A 12,875-nucleotide genomic window follows, 5' to 3' on the forward strand; every position below is an offset into this window, starting at 1 on the left:
CTGGATTCAACCGATTTGAATTTTACTTGATTTTTTATTAATCAACAATTGAACTGAAATCAACGACCTAAAATTTAAACACGAGTTTTAATTTATTTTATTTATTCTTTGGTTTCGGGTTTCTTAAAATTTGAAAGATGATTGAACCGTTGTAAATTGCAATGGACGGCAATGGTTGGCTGGTTCTGCATGATGTGGGGCCCACAAACAAACCCAATTCACAAATCACATATCACAAACGCAAACGGACAGCAAGCTGATAATACGTTATTTATTTTTATAAATAAATTTGTTTTTTCTTTTCTTTTCTTATGTGTCTTCTCATTGTTTTTCAATTGGTTTTTACTAATAACATGTGCAAAGTATATAATAATTTTTTTTATAATTTTGTTTTACTAAAAAAATTAATCTATAAACTATTAGTCAATTAGATTTAGTTAAAATATATTTTTTGCTTTTTATAATTTTTGTCAAATTTTAGAATTATTCTTATCGTTTAATTTTTTATTTTTATCATTAACATTTATTATAATAAATGTGATTTTAACGTGATGTTCCATTTGTTTCAAAAATTATTTTTTTAAGTTTTTTATTTATGAAATGTAGTAGTATTAATGTTTGGTATAAGTTTTAAAATTAAATTATAATTTTTTAAGAAATAATATAAGTGTTTATAGAGAAATTAAAAAAAGTTACTTCTCTCATAATAAATTTTTTTTATCATATTTCTATTAAAATAAATACTTTTAAAACTAAAAAACTAAATATAAAATAATATATTTATAAATTACTTTTAATATAAGTATTTATTGTTTAAACTATTTTTTTAAAAAGAGATTAATTAAACTATTTATTCAAACTAGACGATATAAATGGTTTGTTTTATTTTACTTTACTTTTGAGAAGAATAGATATTTCATTTATTAAAATTGAAGACAAAATTCAAGTACATTGATAAAGAATACACAAAGGATAGGTGAGTTTCTAATAGAATACATATAGAAAATTAACTTTTAATTATCAAATATTAATCAATTTTTTATTATAAAATTACCTTATTCTGTTTATTTTTTTCTTGGACAGGGATTTTGATACTTGTAATTAAAAGAGTTTTTTTTTTTGTTAAGACTTGTAATTAAGGATGTGTTTGATTTTAAGAATAAAATAAGACAAGACACAAAATATAAGATATAAAGGAGAGATACATAAATTAATATTTTTATATTTTATTTGATGATAAATTAAAACAAATTATGAATATATGGTAATTATCCAAACATTATAGGGACTAATTTGGTATGATTTCACCAGATTTAGGGTCAGGACCGGATCTCAAAAATAAACCTGGTCATTATTTAGGGTTGGATCCGAATCAAGGCTCGACTTCATTCGATCCATGTGTACCCTAAGAGAACTAAAAAATATACATATGTTTTAAATTAATTATAATATTATGTTATATTAATTATAAGTTTATTATTTTATTTTTAATCACACTTGTTGAATTAGAAAATAGATCCAAAAAGCATCAAATTAGAATTTATGGACAAATTCAAGTTCAAATATGGATATCAACTTTTATAACAAGTTTTTTTTATAAATAAGTGCATCATAAATAAGTTTCTTTATAAATTATTGTTAAAACTTTAAAGGCACGGTTTTCACCCGGTTTAGATTCAGTATAATTGTGGTCCGAAAATGTTTAGATTTCATCAAGTCTAGGAATGGGTTAGGATCTAAAAAATAGACTCGGTGTATATTTAAGGTCGAATTTGGATTAAGACAAATTCAGTTTCACCCCAGTCTATGTACACCCCTCTTATGAATGTCCAATTTATTTTATTATTTTATTCAAAAAAATTGAAAAAAATTTATAATAAAAAAATATAATTATAAAAAAATTAACAAAAATAATAAAAAATAAATTGTGTCTCTATATCTTTTCTGTCAAGAATCAGGATAAATACAAAATATACTAATTCAATGTCTCGTAATAAAATATTTTTGTGCATATTACATTTGTCAAACATAATTTTGTTTCTAGGTGAATACAGCCTAGAAGTTAAAGTGACGTTTTTTTTTTTTCACATTTTTGGACAGTTTGGCCAATTAGTTGAAAAAAGTTTTTATCAAAATTAAATTAGGCCTTAAAGCCCATAATTGAGATCGGCCCATTAGGGTTAGGGTTTTAGCTTCTTGTTATGTTAGGGCGATAGCTTCATTCGCTCTCCTCCGTCTTTCAACTTCTACGCTGCCTCTCAAAGTTCTGGAACCAAAGGTACCTCGACTACTATCTTGCAGAAATTTTTGGAAGTTCAGATTTGAATTTATAAAGTTAGGGTATTTAATGTGATTGATGGATCAGTGTTTGTTGTGTAGGTAAGTGAACCGTGGTGATCGAGAATGGTGGAGAAGGCGAAGGGTAGGAAGGAGGAGGTGGTTACCAGAGAATACACCATCAATCTCCATAAGCGCCTGCATGGCTGGTATTCCATTTCTTCCCAATTTCAGATCTGACTTTTCTTTTCTTTTTTCTTTTATTTCAGTGTATCATGTTGAACCCTAATTACCTAGTGCTTTCCATATGTTTAACTCAAAACATGTTCTCAGGATCTTAGAGTTTACGGTGGTTGTAGAATAAAATTGATTAGGAACTGTAAAAAAATAATACGAAGAAAAAGAATTATTAGGAACTCAAGTTTGAACATAATAATTTCAGTTGGAGCATAAGGTGATTTATATTATGGAGCCAAATGTTTTGTTTTTCAAGTAACTGGATGGATTATTCATACAAAAATTGTTGTGCCCATGCTCTATATTGATTATTGATAGATGGCTTTTACCTAAGTATATAACTCTAGATTTTATCTTCTGTTTTTATTCTTTTATTATCAACACTATCCATAATTCCTGTTGTGTATTTGATATATTAACGAGGAACATCATAAAAGTTTTTGCTGTTATTTATTTTGTTTATATGAATGTTTAGTAATTGAGGCATAATTCATGTATGTTATTCAATAAGATAATGTCTGATACATGACTAGTTTTTGCTTGGATTGTCGTTGTGTATGGACAGCACATTCAAGAAGAAGGCTCCCAATGCCATTAAGGAGATAAGGAAGTTTGCCCAAAAAGCCATGGGGACCAATGACGTGAGAGTAGATGTGAAGCTGAACAAATTTGTCTGGAGCCAGGGTATCCGAAGTGTCCCAAGGAGGATTAGGGTACGCATTGCTCGCAAGAGGAACGATGATGAAGATGCAAAGGAAGAGCTGTACTCACTGGTCACTGTTGTTGAAATCCCCAAGGAAGAGATCAAGGGGTTGGGCACCAAGGTCATTGAAGATGAGGATTGATTCTTCATTTCTGTTTGAAACCCAGGGACACATGTAGTTTTTTATTGTCTTTTGCAATCAAATTTTGCCTTTTCTAGATTTTTCCAATTAATTCTGATGTTGCTGAGACTTGGTTTGAAGTTTTATGATGATGGTACTTTAGTATTTTATTGCAACCGTTGCCTTCTAATTTATTTTTTACCCTACCGATTTAGTTGAGACTAATATGTGGTAAGCATGTCCTAAAGTTCTAGAGTTATGAATCAAATTGATGTGTTATATTGTATTGTTGTATACAGTTGGATATGGCTAGTCTACAATGCTATATTACTAGATTCAGCAAATAAACCCAAATTCTCATCAACAAACAGCACAGGGATAAAACCTTTATTTTGGTACTTATTTTAGATTTAGTTAACTTTGTTTAAATTAATTTACACGATCAAACTATAAATGCTTTATTGTAAAACCTTTGTTTTCGAAGACTCTTAAGTGGCATTATGACGGTGCAAGACACCTCATTTTAGTTCTTTTTGGGGTACAAAGCAACATGAATGCCAAGACACTACAGACCAATTAAGGATCAGACAAATAAAAAATAACAATTTTGGGTGCATGTTAATTAAACAACTTCCAAGTGGCCAAGTGGTAAAAACTATTTAGTGAGCAAGGAAAATGACGTCTTATTAGACTACTTATTGATTATTATGATATAGAGCAAAGAGAATTACACAAAACTATGGACTTGTCATTGAAAGTATAAAATCGTTAAGGTAGTTGACTAAATGATACAGTTACAGAGAAATATATCATACAACCCTGGTGAAAATTTACAGTTAAGAACAAAGCTAGCTTTGTATGATCACTTTAAGAAGGGAATGAGCTGCTGTTGGCAAGGTAGATTGCAATAAGTAGAAAAAATGAAATTTGGGAGGCTCTAGGATTGCAAGTAACCACCAATTCAGAATTAAGAAAATTACTTAAAAAATAAGATTTTCTAAGGCTAATATAGATTATTAAGAAAAAGAAACCATCAATAAATCACACTGCAAATCCTCCTTAAAGTGAGCAATACCAACCTCAGTCAAGTTGGGAAAACAAAATAGAGGCAGAAAAAGATTAAAGCAAATTACGTATGTTGCATCTCGAAGCAACAAGTCTCTGGAGAGGTCATTGGTTCAAGACAACAAGAAAGAAGAAAATAACAAACCATTTCCCTATAAATGAAGATGTCATTGGCATACTTGATCAAATTTTATTCTAATTGTCAGTGTTCGAGAGAAACACTGGAGTCAGCAGTGCACAACTACGCATTTCGATAGGCTATGTAATTAATCAGCAACTTCTTTGAGTGGAAGAGGAGCTAACTCCAAATAGTCAAAATCGTCTGTTATACCAACCTGCATGGAGACGCCAGGTGCAAAACAGAAATGAAAAACAAACAGGAGAAGACAATGACAACAAAGCATGTTTAAGATGGGGCACACTAGAGGATATTTTATGTGGTAAGCTTGCTGCAGTTACCAAGCTATATCATTCCATTCAATTGAAATAAATATTTGAAGCAAAATAAGTCCCAACAAATTAGCTGATGATTAGGTAAAATCAAATGACTGACCTCCCTGTACATGTTTTCAAGTTGCTCTTTAGCCTGTGGGAAGTTGTTTGAACACCATTGTCTCAGGGTGAAAATGTTATCTGCATAAAATATTGGGCACAACAAATAAATATATGTATCGCCATCACCGTGTGCATTTAATTATACTAGACATGCCATTTCTCCCTCCTATCCTAGAATCAAAACCATGCAGGAAAACAGAAACACAAGAAAATAATTTTAAAATAAAACAAAATAGAAAGTTAAACATGGAAGGTAAAACCTGTCCATCTGTTGGCTGATGCATGAGCAACTTCAATTGCTTCCTCTGCCAATAATAATACCAGAAACATCAGGGTCCAAACTTCCAAAGTATACCAAGGTATGAAGATTATTAATCTTCTGAAACGTTAATGTATTGTACATATAAAGAAAATAGAAAAGCATATCGTAACTCATTGCTTCAAAAGCAGCTGGATCATTATCTCTGTACTGTGCCAACTCATCCTGAAATAGTTAAAAGATATTCGACTGTTACAAATAAGACTGACTTTATACCCATGATATACATTACCAACTAATAAACTATAATCCAACCTTCAACTCATTATGCTTCAGCTCAATGGCTTTGAGATCTGCTAGGGCCTCCGCTCGTTCATCCTGTTTCACATTCAACATTGAGAAATACAATGACACAGAAGTAGAACTAACTGGAATATAGGTGGGGAAGAGACTATAACTCACGGATTCCTCTCGCCCCTTCTTTAGTGCCTCGCATTGGTCAACAAGTTCAGCATGCCGCTTCTTACTGCTTTGTAGATCAGAGTCGAGTTTGTTACGCACATTCCTAAGCTGTGCATTGAGTTTATTTGGTTACTTTTACAGCGGACATTTACAATCATATCAAACATTACATGGCCAAAGACATTGTAGCTCTGGTGATTGGAACTTCACCTGATTTCCAGCACAGCTAGGAAGACTCCAGAAATATACCTGATAGGCAAAAGTATAAATATGCATTATAGAAGCATAAATAATAAGCAACATATTTTGTGTCTTTGACAATGTTCCCATGGCAATGCATACATAACATTAAGTGATTTCAAAACTTACAGAAGTTCCTATCTTATCTTTGGAAACAAGATCATCATCCACTAAACTTTGAACAACATCTTTCACAGACTGAGTGATAACACCTTTCTTAGGACCCATCTTCTCCAGCTCCTTAAGCTGAAACAACAAGAACAACGATAACAACTATTTAGTAATCGGCAATGAAATAAATGATCAAAGCAAACACTCATTCAGATTAACATCAAAATGTGCAAGCTAAGTGTGAATTTTATGCCAACCAGGAAGAAGTCTTGAGACTCATAGAAGATTTCAAGCATCTTCTCACGCTTCTCTTCCAATGAAAGACCCCTTTTCTTCGACTGCAGCAACACAATGAGAACACGTCAACCAAATTGTAATTTCACAAACACCACAACTGGCATTTTCACAAACACAAAGAGAGCACTCCAACTCAAATAATTCGAAACTCCAACAGGGGAAACTTAAAAAAAAAAAAGTTCCATTTTAGGTTTCGCTTCTCGTTAGGCCTAATTTTGATCCTTCTCTAATCCAAATTACGGCATCAAATAGAACCGAACAGAAAAACAAAAACATAAACAACGAAGGGGAGGAATCCAATCGATTAAGATACAAACGCAGATCAACAAAGATAACAGAGGAATCATTCCAGCGAGAGAGGAAAACGAATTACCATTCCGACGGCGTCCGGTGGCGGAGGAGTGACGGAGAATATTCTGGAAACGCGTTTCGTGCGTAGTTGCGGTTCTCTGGTTTTGGCGGGAAAATTGCTTCTAAAATTTTGCGCTTTATATTTTTAAGTTAGCGGAAAAAAACGAGATACCAAATTATTAATTATCAACGCCTTAAGCCCTTTACATTTTTTTTTTCCCTGGGGGAAATTAGTACCGACTCCTTAATTGTAGTGTAGAATACCATAAAGAAAATATTTAGTGTGTGTTTGGATTACAGTTTGTAAACTATAGTTTGTATAAAATTGATTTTGTAAATTTGCTTTTGATGAAAAATAAGTTTGTGTTAACGTGATTTATGTTTGGCAATCTTTATATCAAAATGGATTATAGTAAAATAAATGTTGTTTGGATTATACTACTCAAAATCACTTTTAGATGAAAAATTACTAAAAGAGACATCAATTTAAATAATTTTTTATATTATTCTATTATTTTACTTTAGATATTTGAATAGATCTTATTAAGAGACATGATAAAACACTAATAAAATACATAAAAAATAATACGAAATATCATAAAAAAAATCATATAATAAAAAAAATTCATATGAACTAGAAAACAATTAAAAATAATAATATACATGAAAAAACAGAACACTAAAAAAATAATATAAAAAATATTTATCATATAAATAAAATAAATACAATAAAAATAAAAATATGAAAGATAGTATTATACATTGTATAATGTCAAAGAAAAAGGAAATGTCTATAATTTTTTTTAGTACCGTTAGTATTCTTTAATTTAGTATTATTTTAGACTATAAATTTTTATTATTTATGACTCTTTTGTTACTTATAATTAATATATAATAAAGACAAAAATAAAATACAGTCAGAAGTACAATAAAAACGGAAAAAACATGCAAACATCGTATATAATAATTACGATCAACAACATATATTATATAAAACAAAATATAATAAAAAGTAAATAAAATTCATACGAATAAAACCAAATAAAAAATAAAAAAATTTATACACAACATAAATATAGTATAATAAAGGATAAAAAAAAGAATTTATATAAACAAAAAATAATAAATTTTTTATCTGGAGCGTGATTGAAATAAATTTGTATGAAAAAAAAATTGGAATAAAAAACATATACAAAGAATTATTGTAAAAGTTATATGGTTACTTGCATTTTTGTATAGAAGAAAACAAAGGATAAAGTTGGTAGAAAAGGAAAAAAATTCTCATCTAATTTCTTAATGATAACCAAACTTTTCCAACGTGAACGCATAAGCTAGAAATTTTTGCTTCTCATAAACGTACGTTTAGAAGTGTAAGCACTTCTAGGTTGAGAGTTCCAAAAGATTGCCAAACATAAAAGCGGAACTTTCAAGACACTCAAACGGACTTCTCTCTTCCTCAACGTGAACCCCAAACACACCCTTACTAGTTTACTAATATCAACTTAGGCATTAAATTAAAGTACTTCTCTAAAGTTATGCTACTGTTTAAATGAAGGAAAAAAATGAAAAGATATACATAAAAACTAAAGAAAATCAATAAGAATAATATTATAAATCTATATTAAATTTATCTAATATTGAGATTTTTCTTAGTCCATATATGTATTTAAAGCTAGAAAAATTCTTCGCATACAAGCATTTTTCTATACAAGTCATATAAGTAATTTATATTCACCCATTTTCTCACGTTTTTTTCGTACCTCTTTTTCTTTCGCCATGCGACCATGCCTCCTCTTTTTCTTCTCCTTATTTTTTTTTCCGTGCCTCTTCTTCTTCATTTTTGAAATGTTTCATCTTCATCGTCGTGTTTCTCCTCGTTCTTTTTTTTATTTTTGCAACATTATGTATTTTTTTTCTTTGTTTGATTTTTTCCTCCCAAAAAGAATTATGAGAATATGAAATAAGAAAATGAAAAAGAAGAAGCAGCAGAAGATGAGGAGGAGAAAGAGGAAGAGTTTTGAATTATGCATAAGGTGTACTTCAACGAATTTTGAGTGTATTTTTTAAATCCTTTGGGTGTATTTCTGTAACCGTTTGGGTGTATTTCTGTAATTGGTTGGGTGTATTTCTATAATCGTTTGGGTGTATTTCTGAAGTTCCATTATCTTCAAAACGATTTCAAATCTTGATTTCAGAAACCATGAAAATCGAAAAAAAACGAAGCAAGAATACCAGTGATAAACGCAGATAAAACAACGAATGAAAAGACAAAGAGAGAACGCATGAAGGAGATCGAACAAATTTGGCAAGAAACTCGTTTTCATGGAGGAAGAAGAAGAAGAGTAGGAGAAGAAGAAGGAGAAGAATAAGGAAGAGGATCGGAAGAAGAGAAGGAGGAATGCGAAGCACGTCATGGAAATCGTATATGGGTCAGCGTGTTTTTTGTTAAATTTCTCCCAATTTGTATAACTTGTAAACCAAATGACTTGTATGTGTAGCACTCCTCTTAAAGCTAATAAGTTATTTCTAATTGGATGTTGTAATATTCTTTTTCAATTATTTTGAGAGAGAACATAATTTTAAGAATATATATCCATTTTGGTCCTTAAAGAATTTCAAACAAGATATTTTAGTCTCCAACTAAAATTAATTACTCGATTGATCCCTAAAATTAATTCCGTCAGTCATTTAGGTCCTTGGCTCCGTCAACTCTAACGGAAGACAAAATGGTCCTTGAAAACTCTAACATAGGAAAAAATGATCCCTGACAACTCTAACAAGGGATAAAATGATCCCTGACCCTTTTATTCGAAAATGACACTATTTTTTCCCAATTTTTATCATATCTCGCATAACCCTAACAATCATACTCTCCTTCTTCACTTTTACAGTCTTCTTTTCCATCTTTTCATTCCTTCTCTTTAACTCCAAGATTAAGCCACGATGTAATCACACGTGTCGCACCTACCTCAACATGTCATAGACCACACACTTCCTAAATCTTTGTGACTGGTACATCCACCTCCTCTGCACTTCACCCACCAAAAGCATCCACTTTCACATCTTTTATAACGTTACCTCCAACCCCGACAACATCCACAACATCCTTAAGACCAAGTTCCACAACTACTCCAAGGGCACACTTTTTCTCCACTCTCTGGCAAGTAATATAGATTGTTGGACATTAGGACATCATGAGAAGATTCTCCCTCGACATCATATGCAAATTCTCATTTGAAATAGACACCAAGTGCTTCATTCCTTCTTTTCCGTAGCCTATGTTGGCAGATAGTTTGGACCTCGCATCCAAGCTATTACAACGAGCAATGTCGCCGTTGCCGCTCATATGGAAACTGAAGCGATTACTGAACATTGGTTCGGAGAAGAAGTTGAAAGAAGCGATTGGAGTGGTGGACAATGTGGTCATGGAGATGTTAGGTGGTGCACGAATTTGTAATCCGCACAACTAACCAGCAAGTGCACTGGGTCGTCCAAGTAATACCTTACGTGAGTAAGGGTCGATCCCACGGAGATTATTGGTTTAAAGCAATCAATGTTTATTTTATTAATCTTAGTCAGGAGGCCAATAAGATTATTTGGATTTAATTGTAAGAAGTCAAAGTATTTAAAATTATTAGAAGAATGAGAGAGAATCAAATCGTTACTTGGTGTGCAGTAATGAGAAATATGTTGGAGTTTTGGAGATGCGTTGTCCTTTGAATTTCTACTTTTCCTTGAAGTCCTCTTCCCACACGCAGGGTTCCTTCCATGGCAAGCTCTATGTAGGGTGTCACCGTTGTCAATGGCTACCTCCCATCCTCTCAGTGAAAACGTTCCTATGCTCTGTCACAGCACGGCTAATCATCTGTCGGTTCTCAATCAGGTTGGAATAGAATCCATTGATTCTTTTGCGTCTGTCACTAACACCCAGCCTTCAGGAGTTTGAAGCTCGTCACAGTCATTCAATCCCAGAATCCTACTCGGAATACCACAGACAAGGTTTAGACTTTCCGGGTTCTCATGAATGCCGCCATCAATCCGGCTTATACCACGAAGATTCTGATTAATAAATCTAAGAGATACTCATTCAATCTGATGTAGAACGGAGGTGGTTGTCAGGCACACGTTCATGGATTGAGGAAGGTGATGAGTGTCATGGATCATCACCTCCTCCATAATTAAGCGCGAATGAACATCTTAGATAAGAACAAGCGTGTTTGAATGGAAAACAAAGGAATTGTATTAAATCATCGAGACGCTGCAGAGCTCCTCACCCCCAACAATGGAGTTTAGAGACTCATGCCGTCACAAAGTATGTAATTCAGATCTGAAAATGTCATGAGGTACAAAATAATTCTCTAAAAGTTGTTTAAATAGTAAACTAGTAACCTAGGTTTACAGAATATGAGTAAACTAAGATAATTGGTGCAGAAATCCACTTCTGGGGCCCACTTGGTGTGTGCTGGGGCTGAGACTAAAGCTATCCACGTGTTGAGGCTTTTCTTGGAGTTGAACTCCAAGTTATAACGTGTTTTGGGCGTTCAACTCCGGATCATGACGTGTTTCTGGCGTTTAACTCCAGACAGCAGCATGTACTTGGCGTTCAATGCCAAGTTACGTCATCTATCTTCGCGCAAAGTATGGACTATTATATATTGCTGGAAAGCCCTGGATGTCTAATTTCCAACGCCGTTGAGAGCGCGCCAATTGGACTCCTGTAGCTCCAAAAAATCCATTCCGAGTGCAGGGAGGTCAGGATCCAACAGCATCAGCAGTCCTTTTTCAGCCTAAGTCAGATTTTTGCTCAACTCCCTCAATTTCAGCTAGAAAATACCTGAAATCACAGAAAAATACACACACTCATAGTAAAGTCCAGAAATATGATTTTTTCCTAAAAATTAATAATATTCTATTAAAAACTAATTAAAACATACTAAAATCTACATGAAATTACCCCCAAAAAGCGTATAAAATATCCGCTCATCACAACACCAAACTTAAACTGTTGCTTGTCCCCAAGCAACTAGATAAATAAAATAGGTTTTAACAGAATTTAAGAAGTAATAATATTTTAGAGTTTTAAATGAAGCTCAGATTCTTATTTAGATGAGCGGGGCTTGTAGCTTTTTGTTTCTGAACAGTTTTGGCATCTTCCTTTATCCTTTGAATTTCAGAATGATTGGCATCCATAGGAACTCAGAATTCAGATAGTATTATTGATTCTCCTAGTGTAGTATGTTGATTCTTGAACACAGTCATTTTATGAGTCTTGGCCGTGGCCCTAAGCACTTTGTTTTCCAGTATTACCACCAGATACATAAATGCCACAGACACATGACTAGGTGAACCTTTTCAGATTGTGACTCAGCTTTGCTAGAGTCCCCAGTCAGAGGTGTCCAGAGCTCTTGAGCACACTCTTTTTGCCTTGGATCACGACTTTAACCACTCAGTCTCAAGTTTGTAACTTGGACCTGCATGCCACAAGCACATGGTTAGGGACAGCTTGGTTTAGCCGCTTAGGCCTGGAACTATTTCCTTAGACCCTCCTATCCATTGATGCTCAAAGCCTTGGATCCTTTTTCACCCTTGCCTTTTGGTTTTAAGGGCTGTTTGGCTTTTATTCCTTTTGATTCAGAATATTTATTTTTTTTTTGACTGCTTTCTCTTGCTTCAAGAATCAATGCTCATGATTTTTCAGATCATCAATAATATTTTTCGTGTTCCTCATTCTTTCAGGAGCCAATATTCATCAAATTCAAAGTACAAGTTATGCACTGTTCAAGCATTCATTCAGAGAACAAAAAGTATTGCCACCACACATAGTTAATTATAATTTTTATTATTAAGAACTCAAAAAATATAGATTACTTCTTTATTCTAAAAAAAATCTACTACTTTATTCATGCCTGATGATGATGAGGAAAATAAATTATAGCTTAATTGGAAATAAAATCAAAATAGATATGCTAATTACTACTACTATATATCTCCTAAGGTAAATTTCTATAATAATAACGCTATCACTAAGTTAAAGCAGAAAAATTGGAACTCAACAACCTGTTGTTTTGAGGAGTAGATGTTCCTCTAATCTGTGGGGTGCTTTTCAAGGATTAATTTTTGGCGCTTCAGCTCCCTTAGATCACGCCCTTGCTCTTCCTGTTCCTTAAGCAGTTTGCAAAGCATGCTACTTTGATTAT

The 12,875-nt window shown here is 32.6% G+C and overlaps 2 protein-coding genes across 3 annotated transcripts; one reads left to right on the top strand and one right to left on the bottom strand.

Moving 5' to 3' along the window:
• The first annotated feature begins 2,155 nt into the window (after nt 1-2,155).
• On the top strand, nt 2,156-3,514 carry LOC112802042 (large ribosomal subunit protein eL31). 2 transcript variants are annotated; one of them, XM_025845034.3, is made up of 3 exons: nt 2,156-2,278; nt 2,380-2,486; nt 3,080-3,514. In XM_025845034.3, exons 2-3 carry the CDS (start codon nt 2,404-2,406, stop codon nt 3,357-3,359), a joined length of 363 nt encoding a protein of 120 aa, XP_025700819.1. In that variant the 5' UTR covers nt 2,156-2,278; nt 2,380-2,403; the 3' UTR covers nt 3,360-3,514. The 2 variants fall into 2 exon arrangements, with proteins under 2 accessions (XP_025700819.1, XP_025700821.1); XM_025845036.3 differs by having other exon boundaries at nt 2,168-2,278; nt 2,366-2,486.
• An 857-nt stretch (nt 3,515-4,371) lies between these two features.
• LOC112802043 (meiotic nuclear division protein 1 homolog) lies at nt 4,372-6,899 on the bottom strand. Its single transcript, XM_025845037.3, has 10 exons — nt 6,701-6,899; nt 6,288-6,368; nt 6,049-6,165; nt 5,890-5,928; nt 5,680-5,787; nt 5,533-5,595; nt 5,391-5,442; nt 5,219-5,263; nt 4,957-5,036; nt 4,372-4,738 (listed from the first exon to the last, which is right to left on the bottom strand). The coding sequence occupies exons 1-10, from the start codon at nt 6,701-6,703 to the stop codon at nt 4,670-4,672; spliced, it is 657 nt and encodes a 218-aa protein (XP_025700822.1). The 5' UTR covers nt 6,704-6,899; the 3' UTR covers nt 4,372-4,669.
• Nucleotides 6,900-12,875: the final 5,976 nt, after the last annotated feature.

The sequence above is a fragment of the Arachis hypogaea genome, chromosome 5, assembly GCF_003086295.3.
Source record: "Arachis hypogaea cultivar Tifrunner chromosome 5, arahy.Tifrunner.gnm2.J5K5, whole genome shotgun sequence".
Classification (NCBI taxonomy): domain Eukaryota; kingdom Viridiplantae; phylum Streptophyta; class Magnoliopsida; order Fabales; family Fabaceae; genus Arachis; species Arachis hypogaea.

Excerpts from the sequence above, each read along its gene's own strand:
- LOC112802042 (XM_025845034.3), top strand. The coding sequence starts at position 2,404 with ATGGTGGAGAAGGCGAAGGGTAGGAAGGAGGAGGTGGTTACCAGAGAA. Across the intron at positions 2,487-3,079 it reads CATAAGCGCCTGCATGGCTG|CACATTCAAGAAGAAGGCTC; the intron begins GTATTCCATTTC and ends GTGTATGGACAG.
- LOC112802043 (XM_025845037.3), bottom strand. Across the intron at positions 5,788-5,889 it reads CTAGCTGTGCTGGAAATCAG|CTTAGGAATGTGCGTAACAA; the intron begins GTGAAGTTCCAA and ends CTCAATGCACAG. Across the intron at positions 5,596-5,679 it reads AGAAGGGGCGAGAGGAATCC|GATGAACGAGCGGAGGCCCT; the intron begins GTGAGTTATAGT and ends AATGTGAAACAG.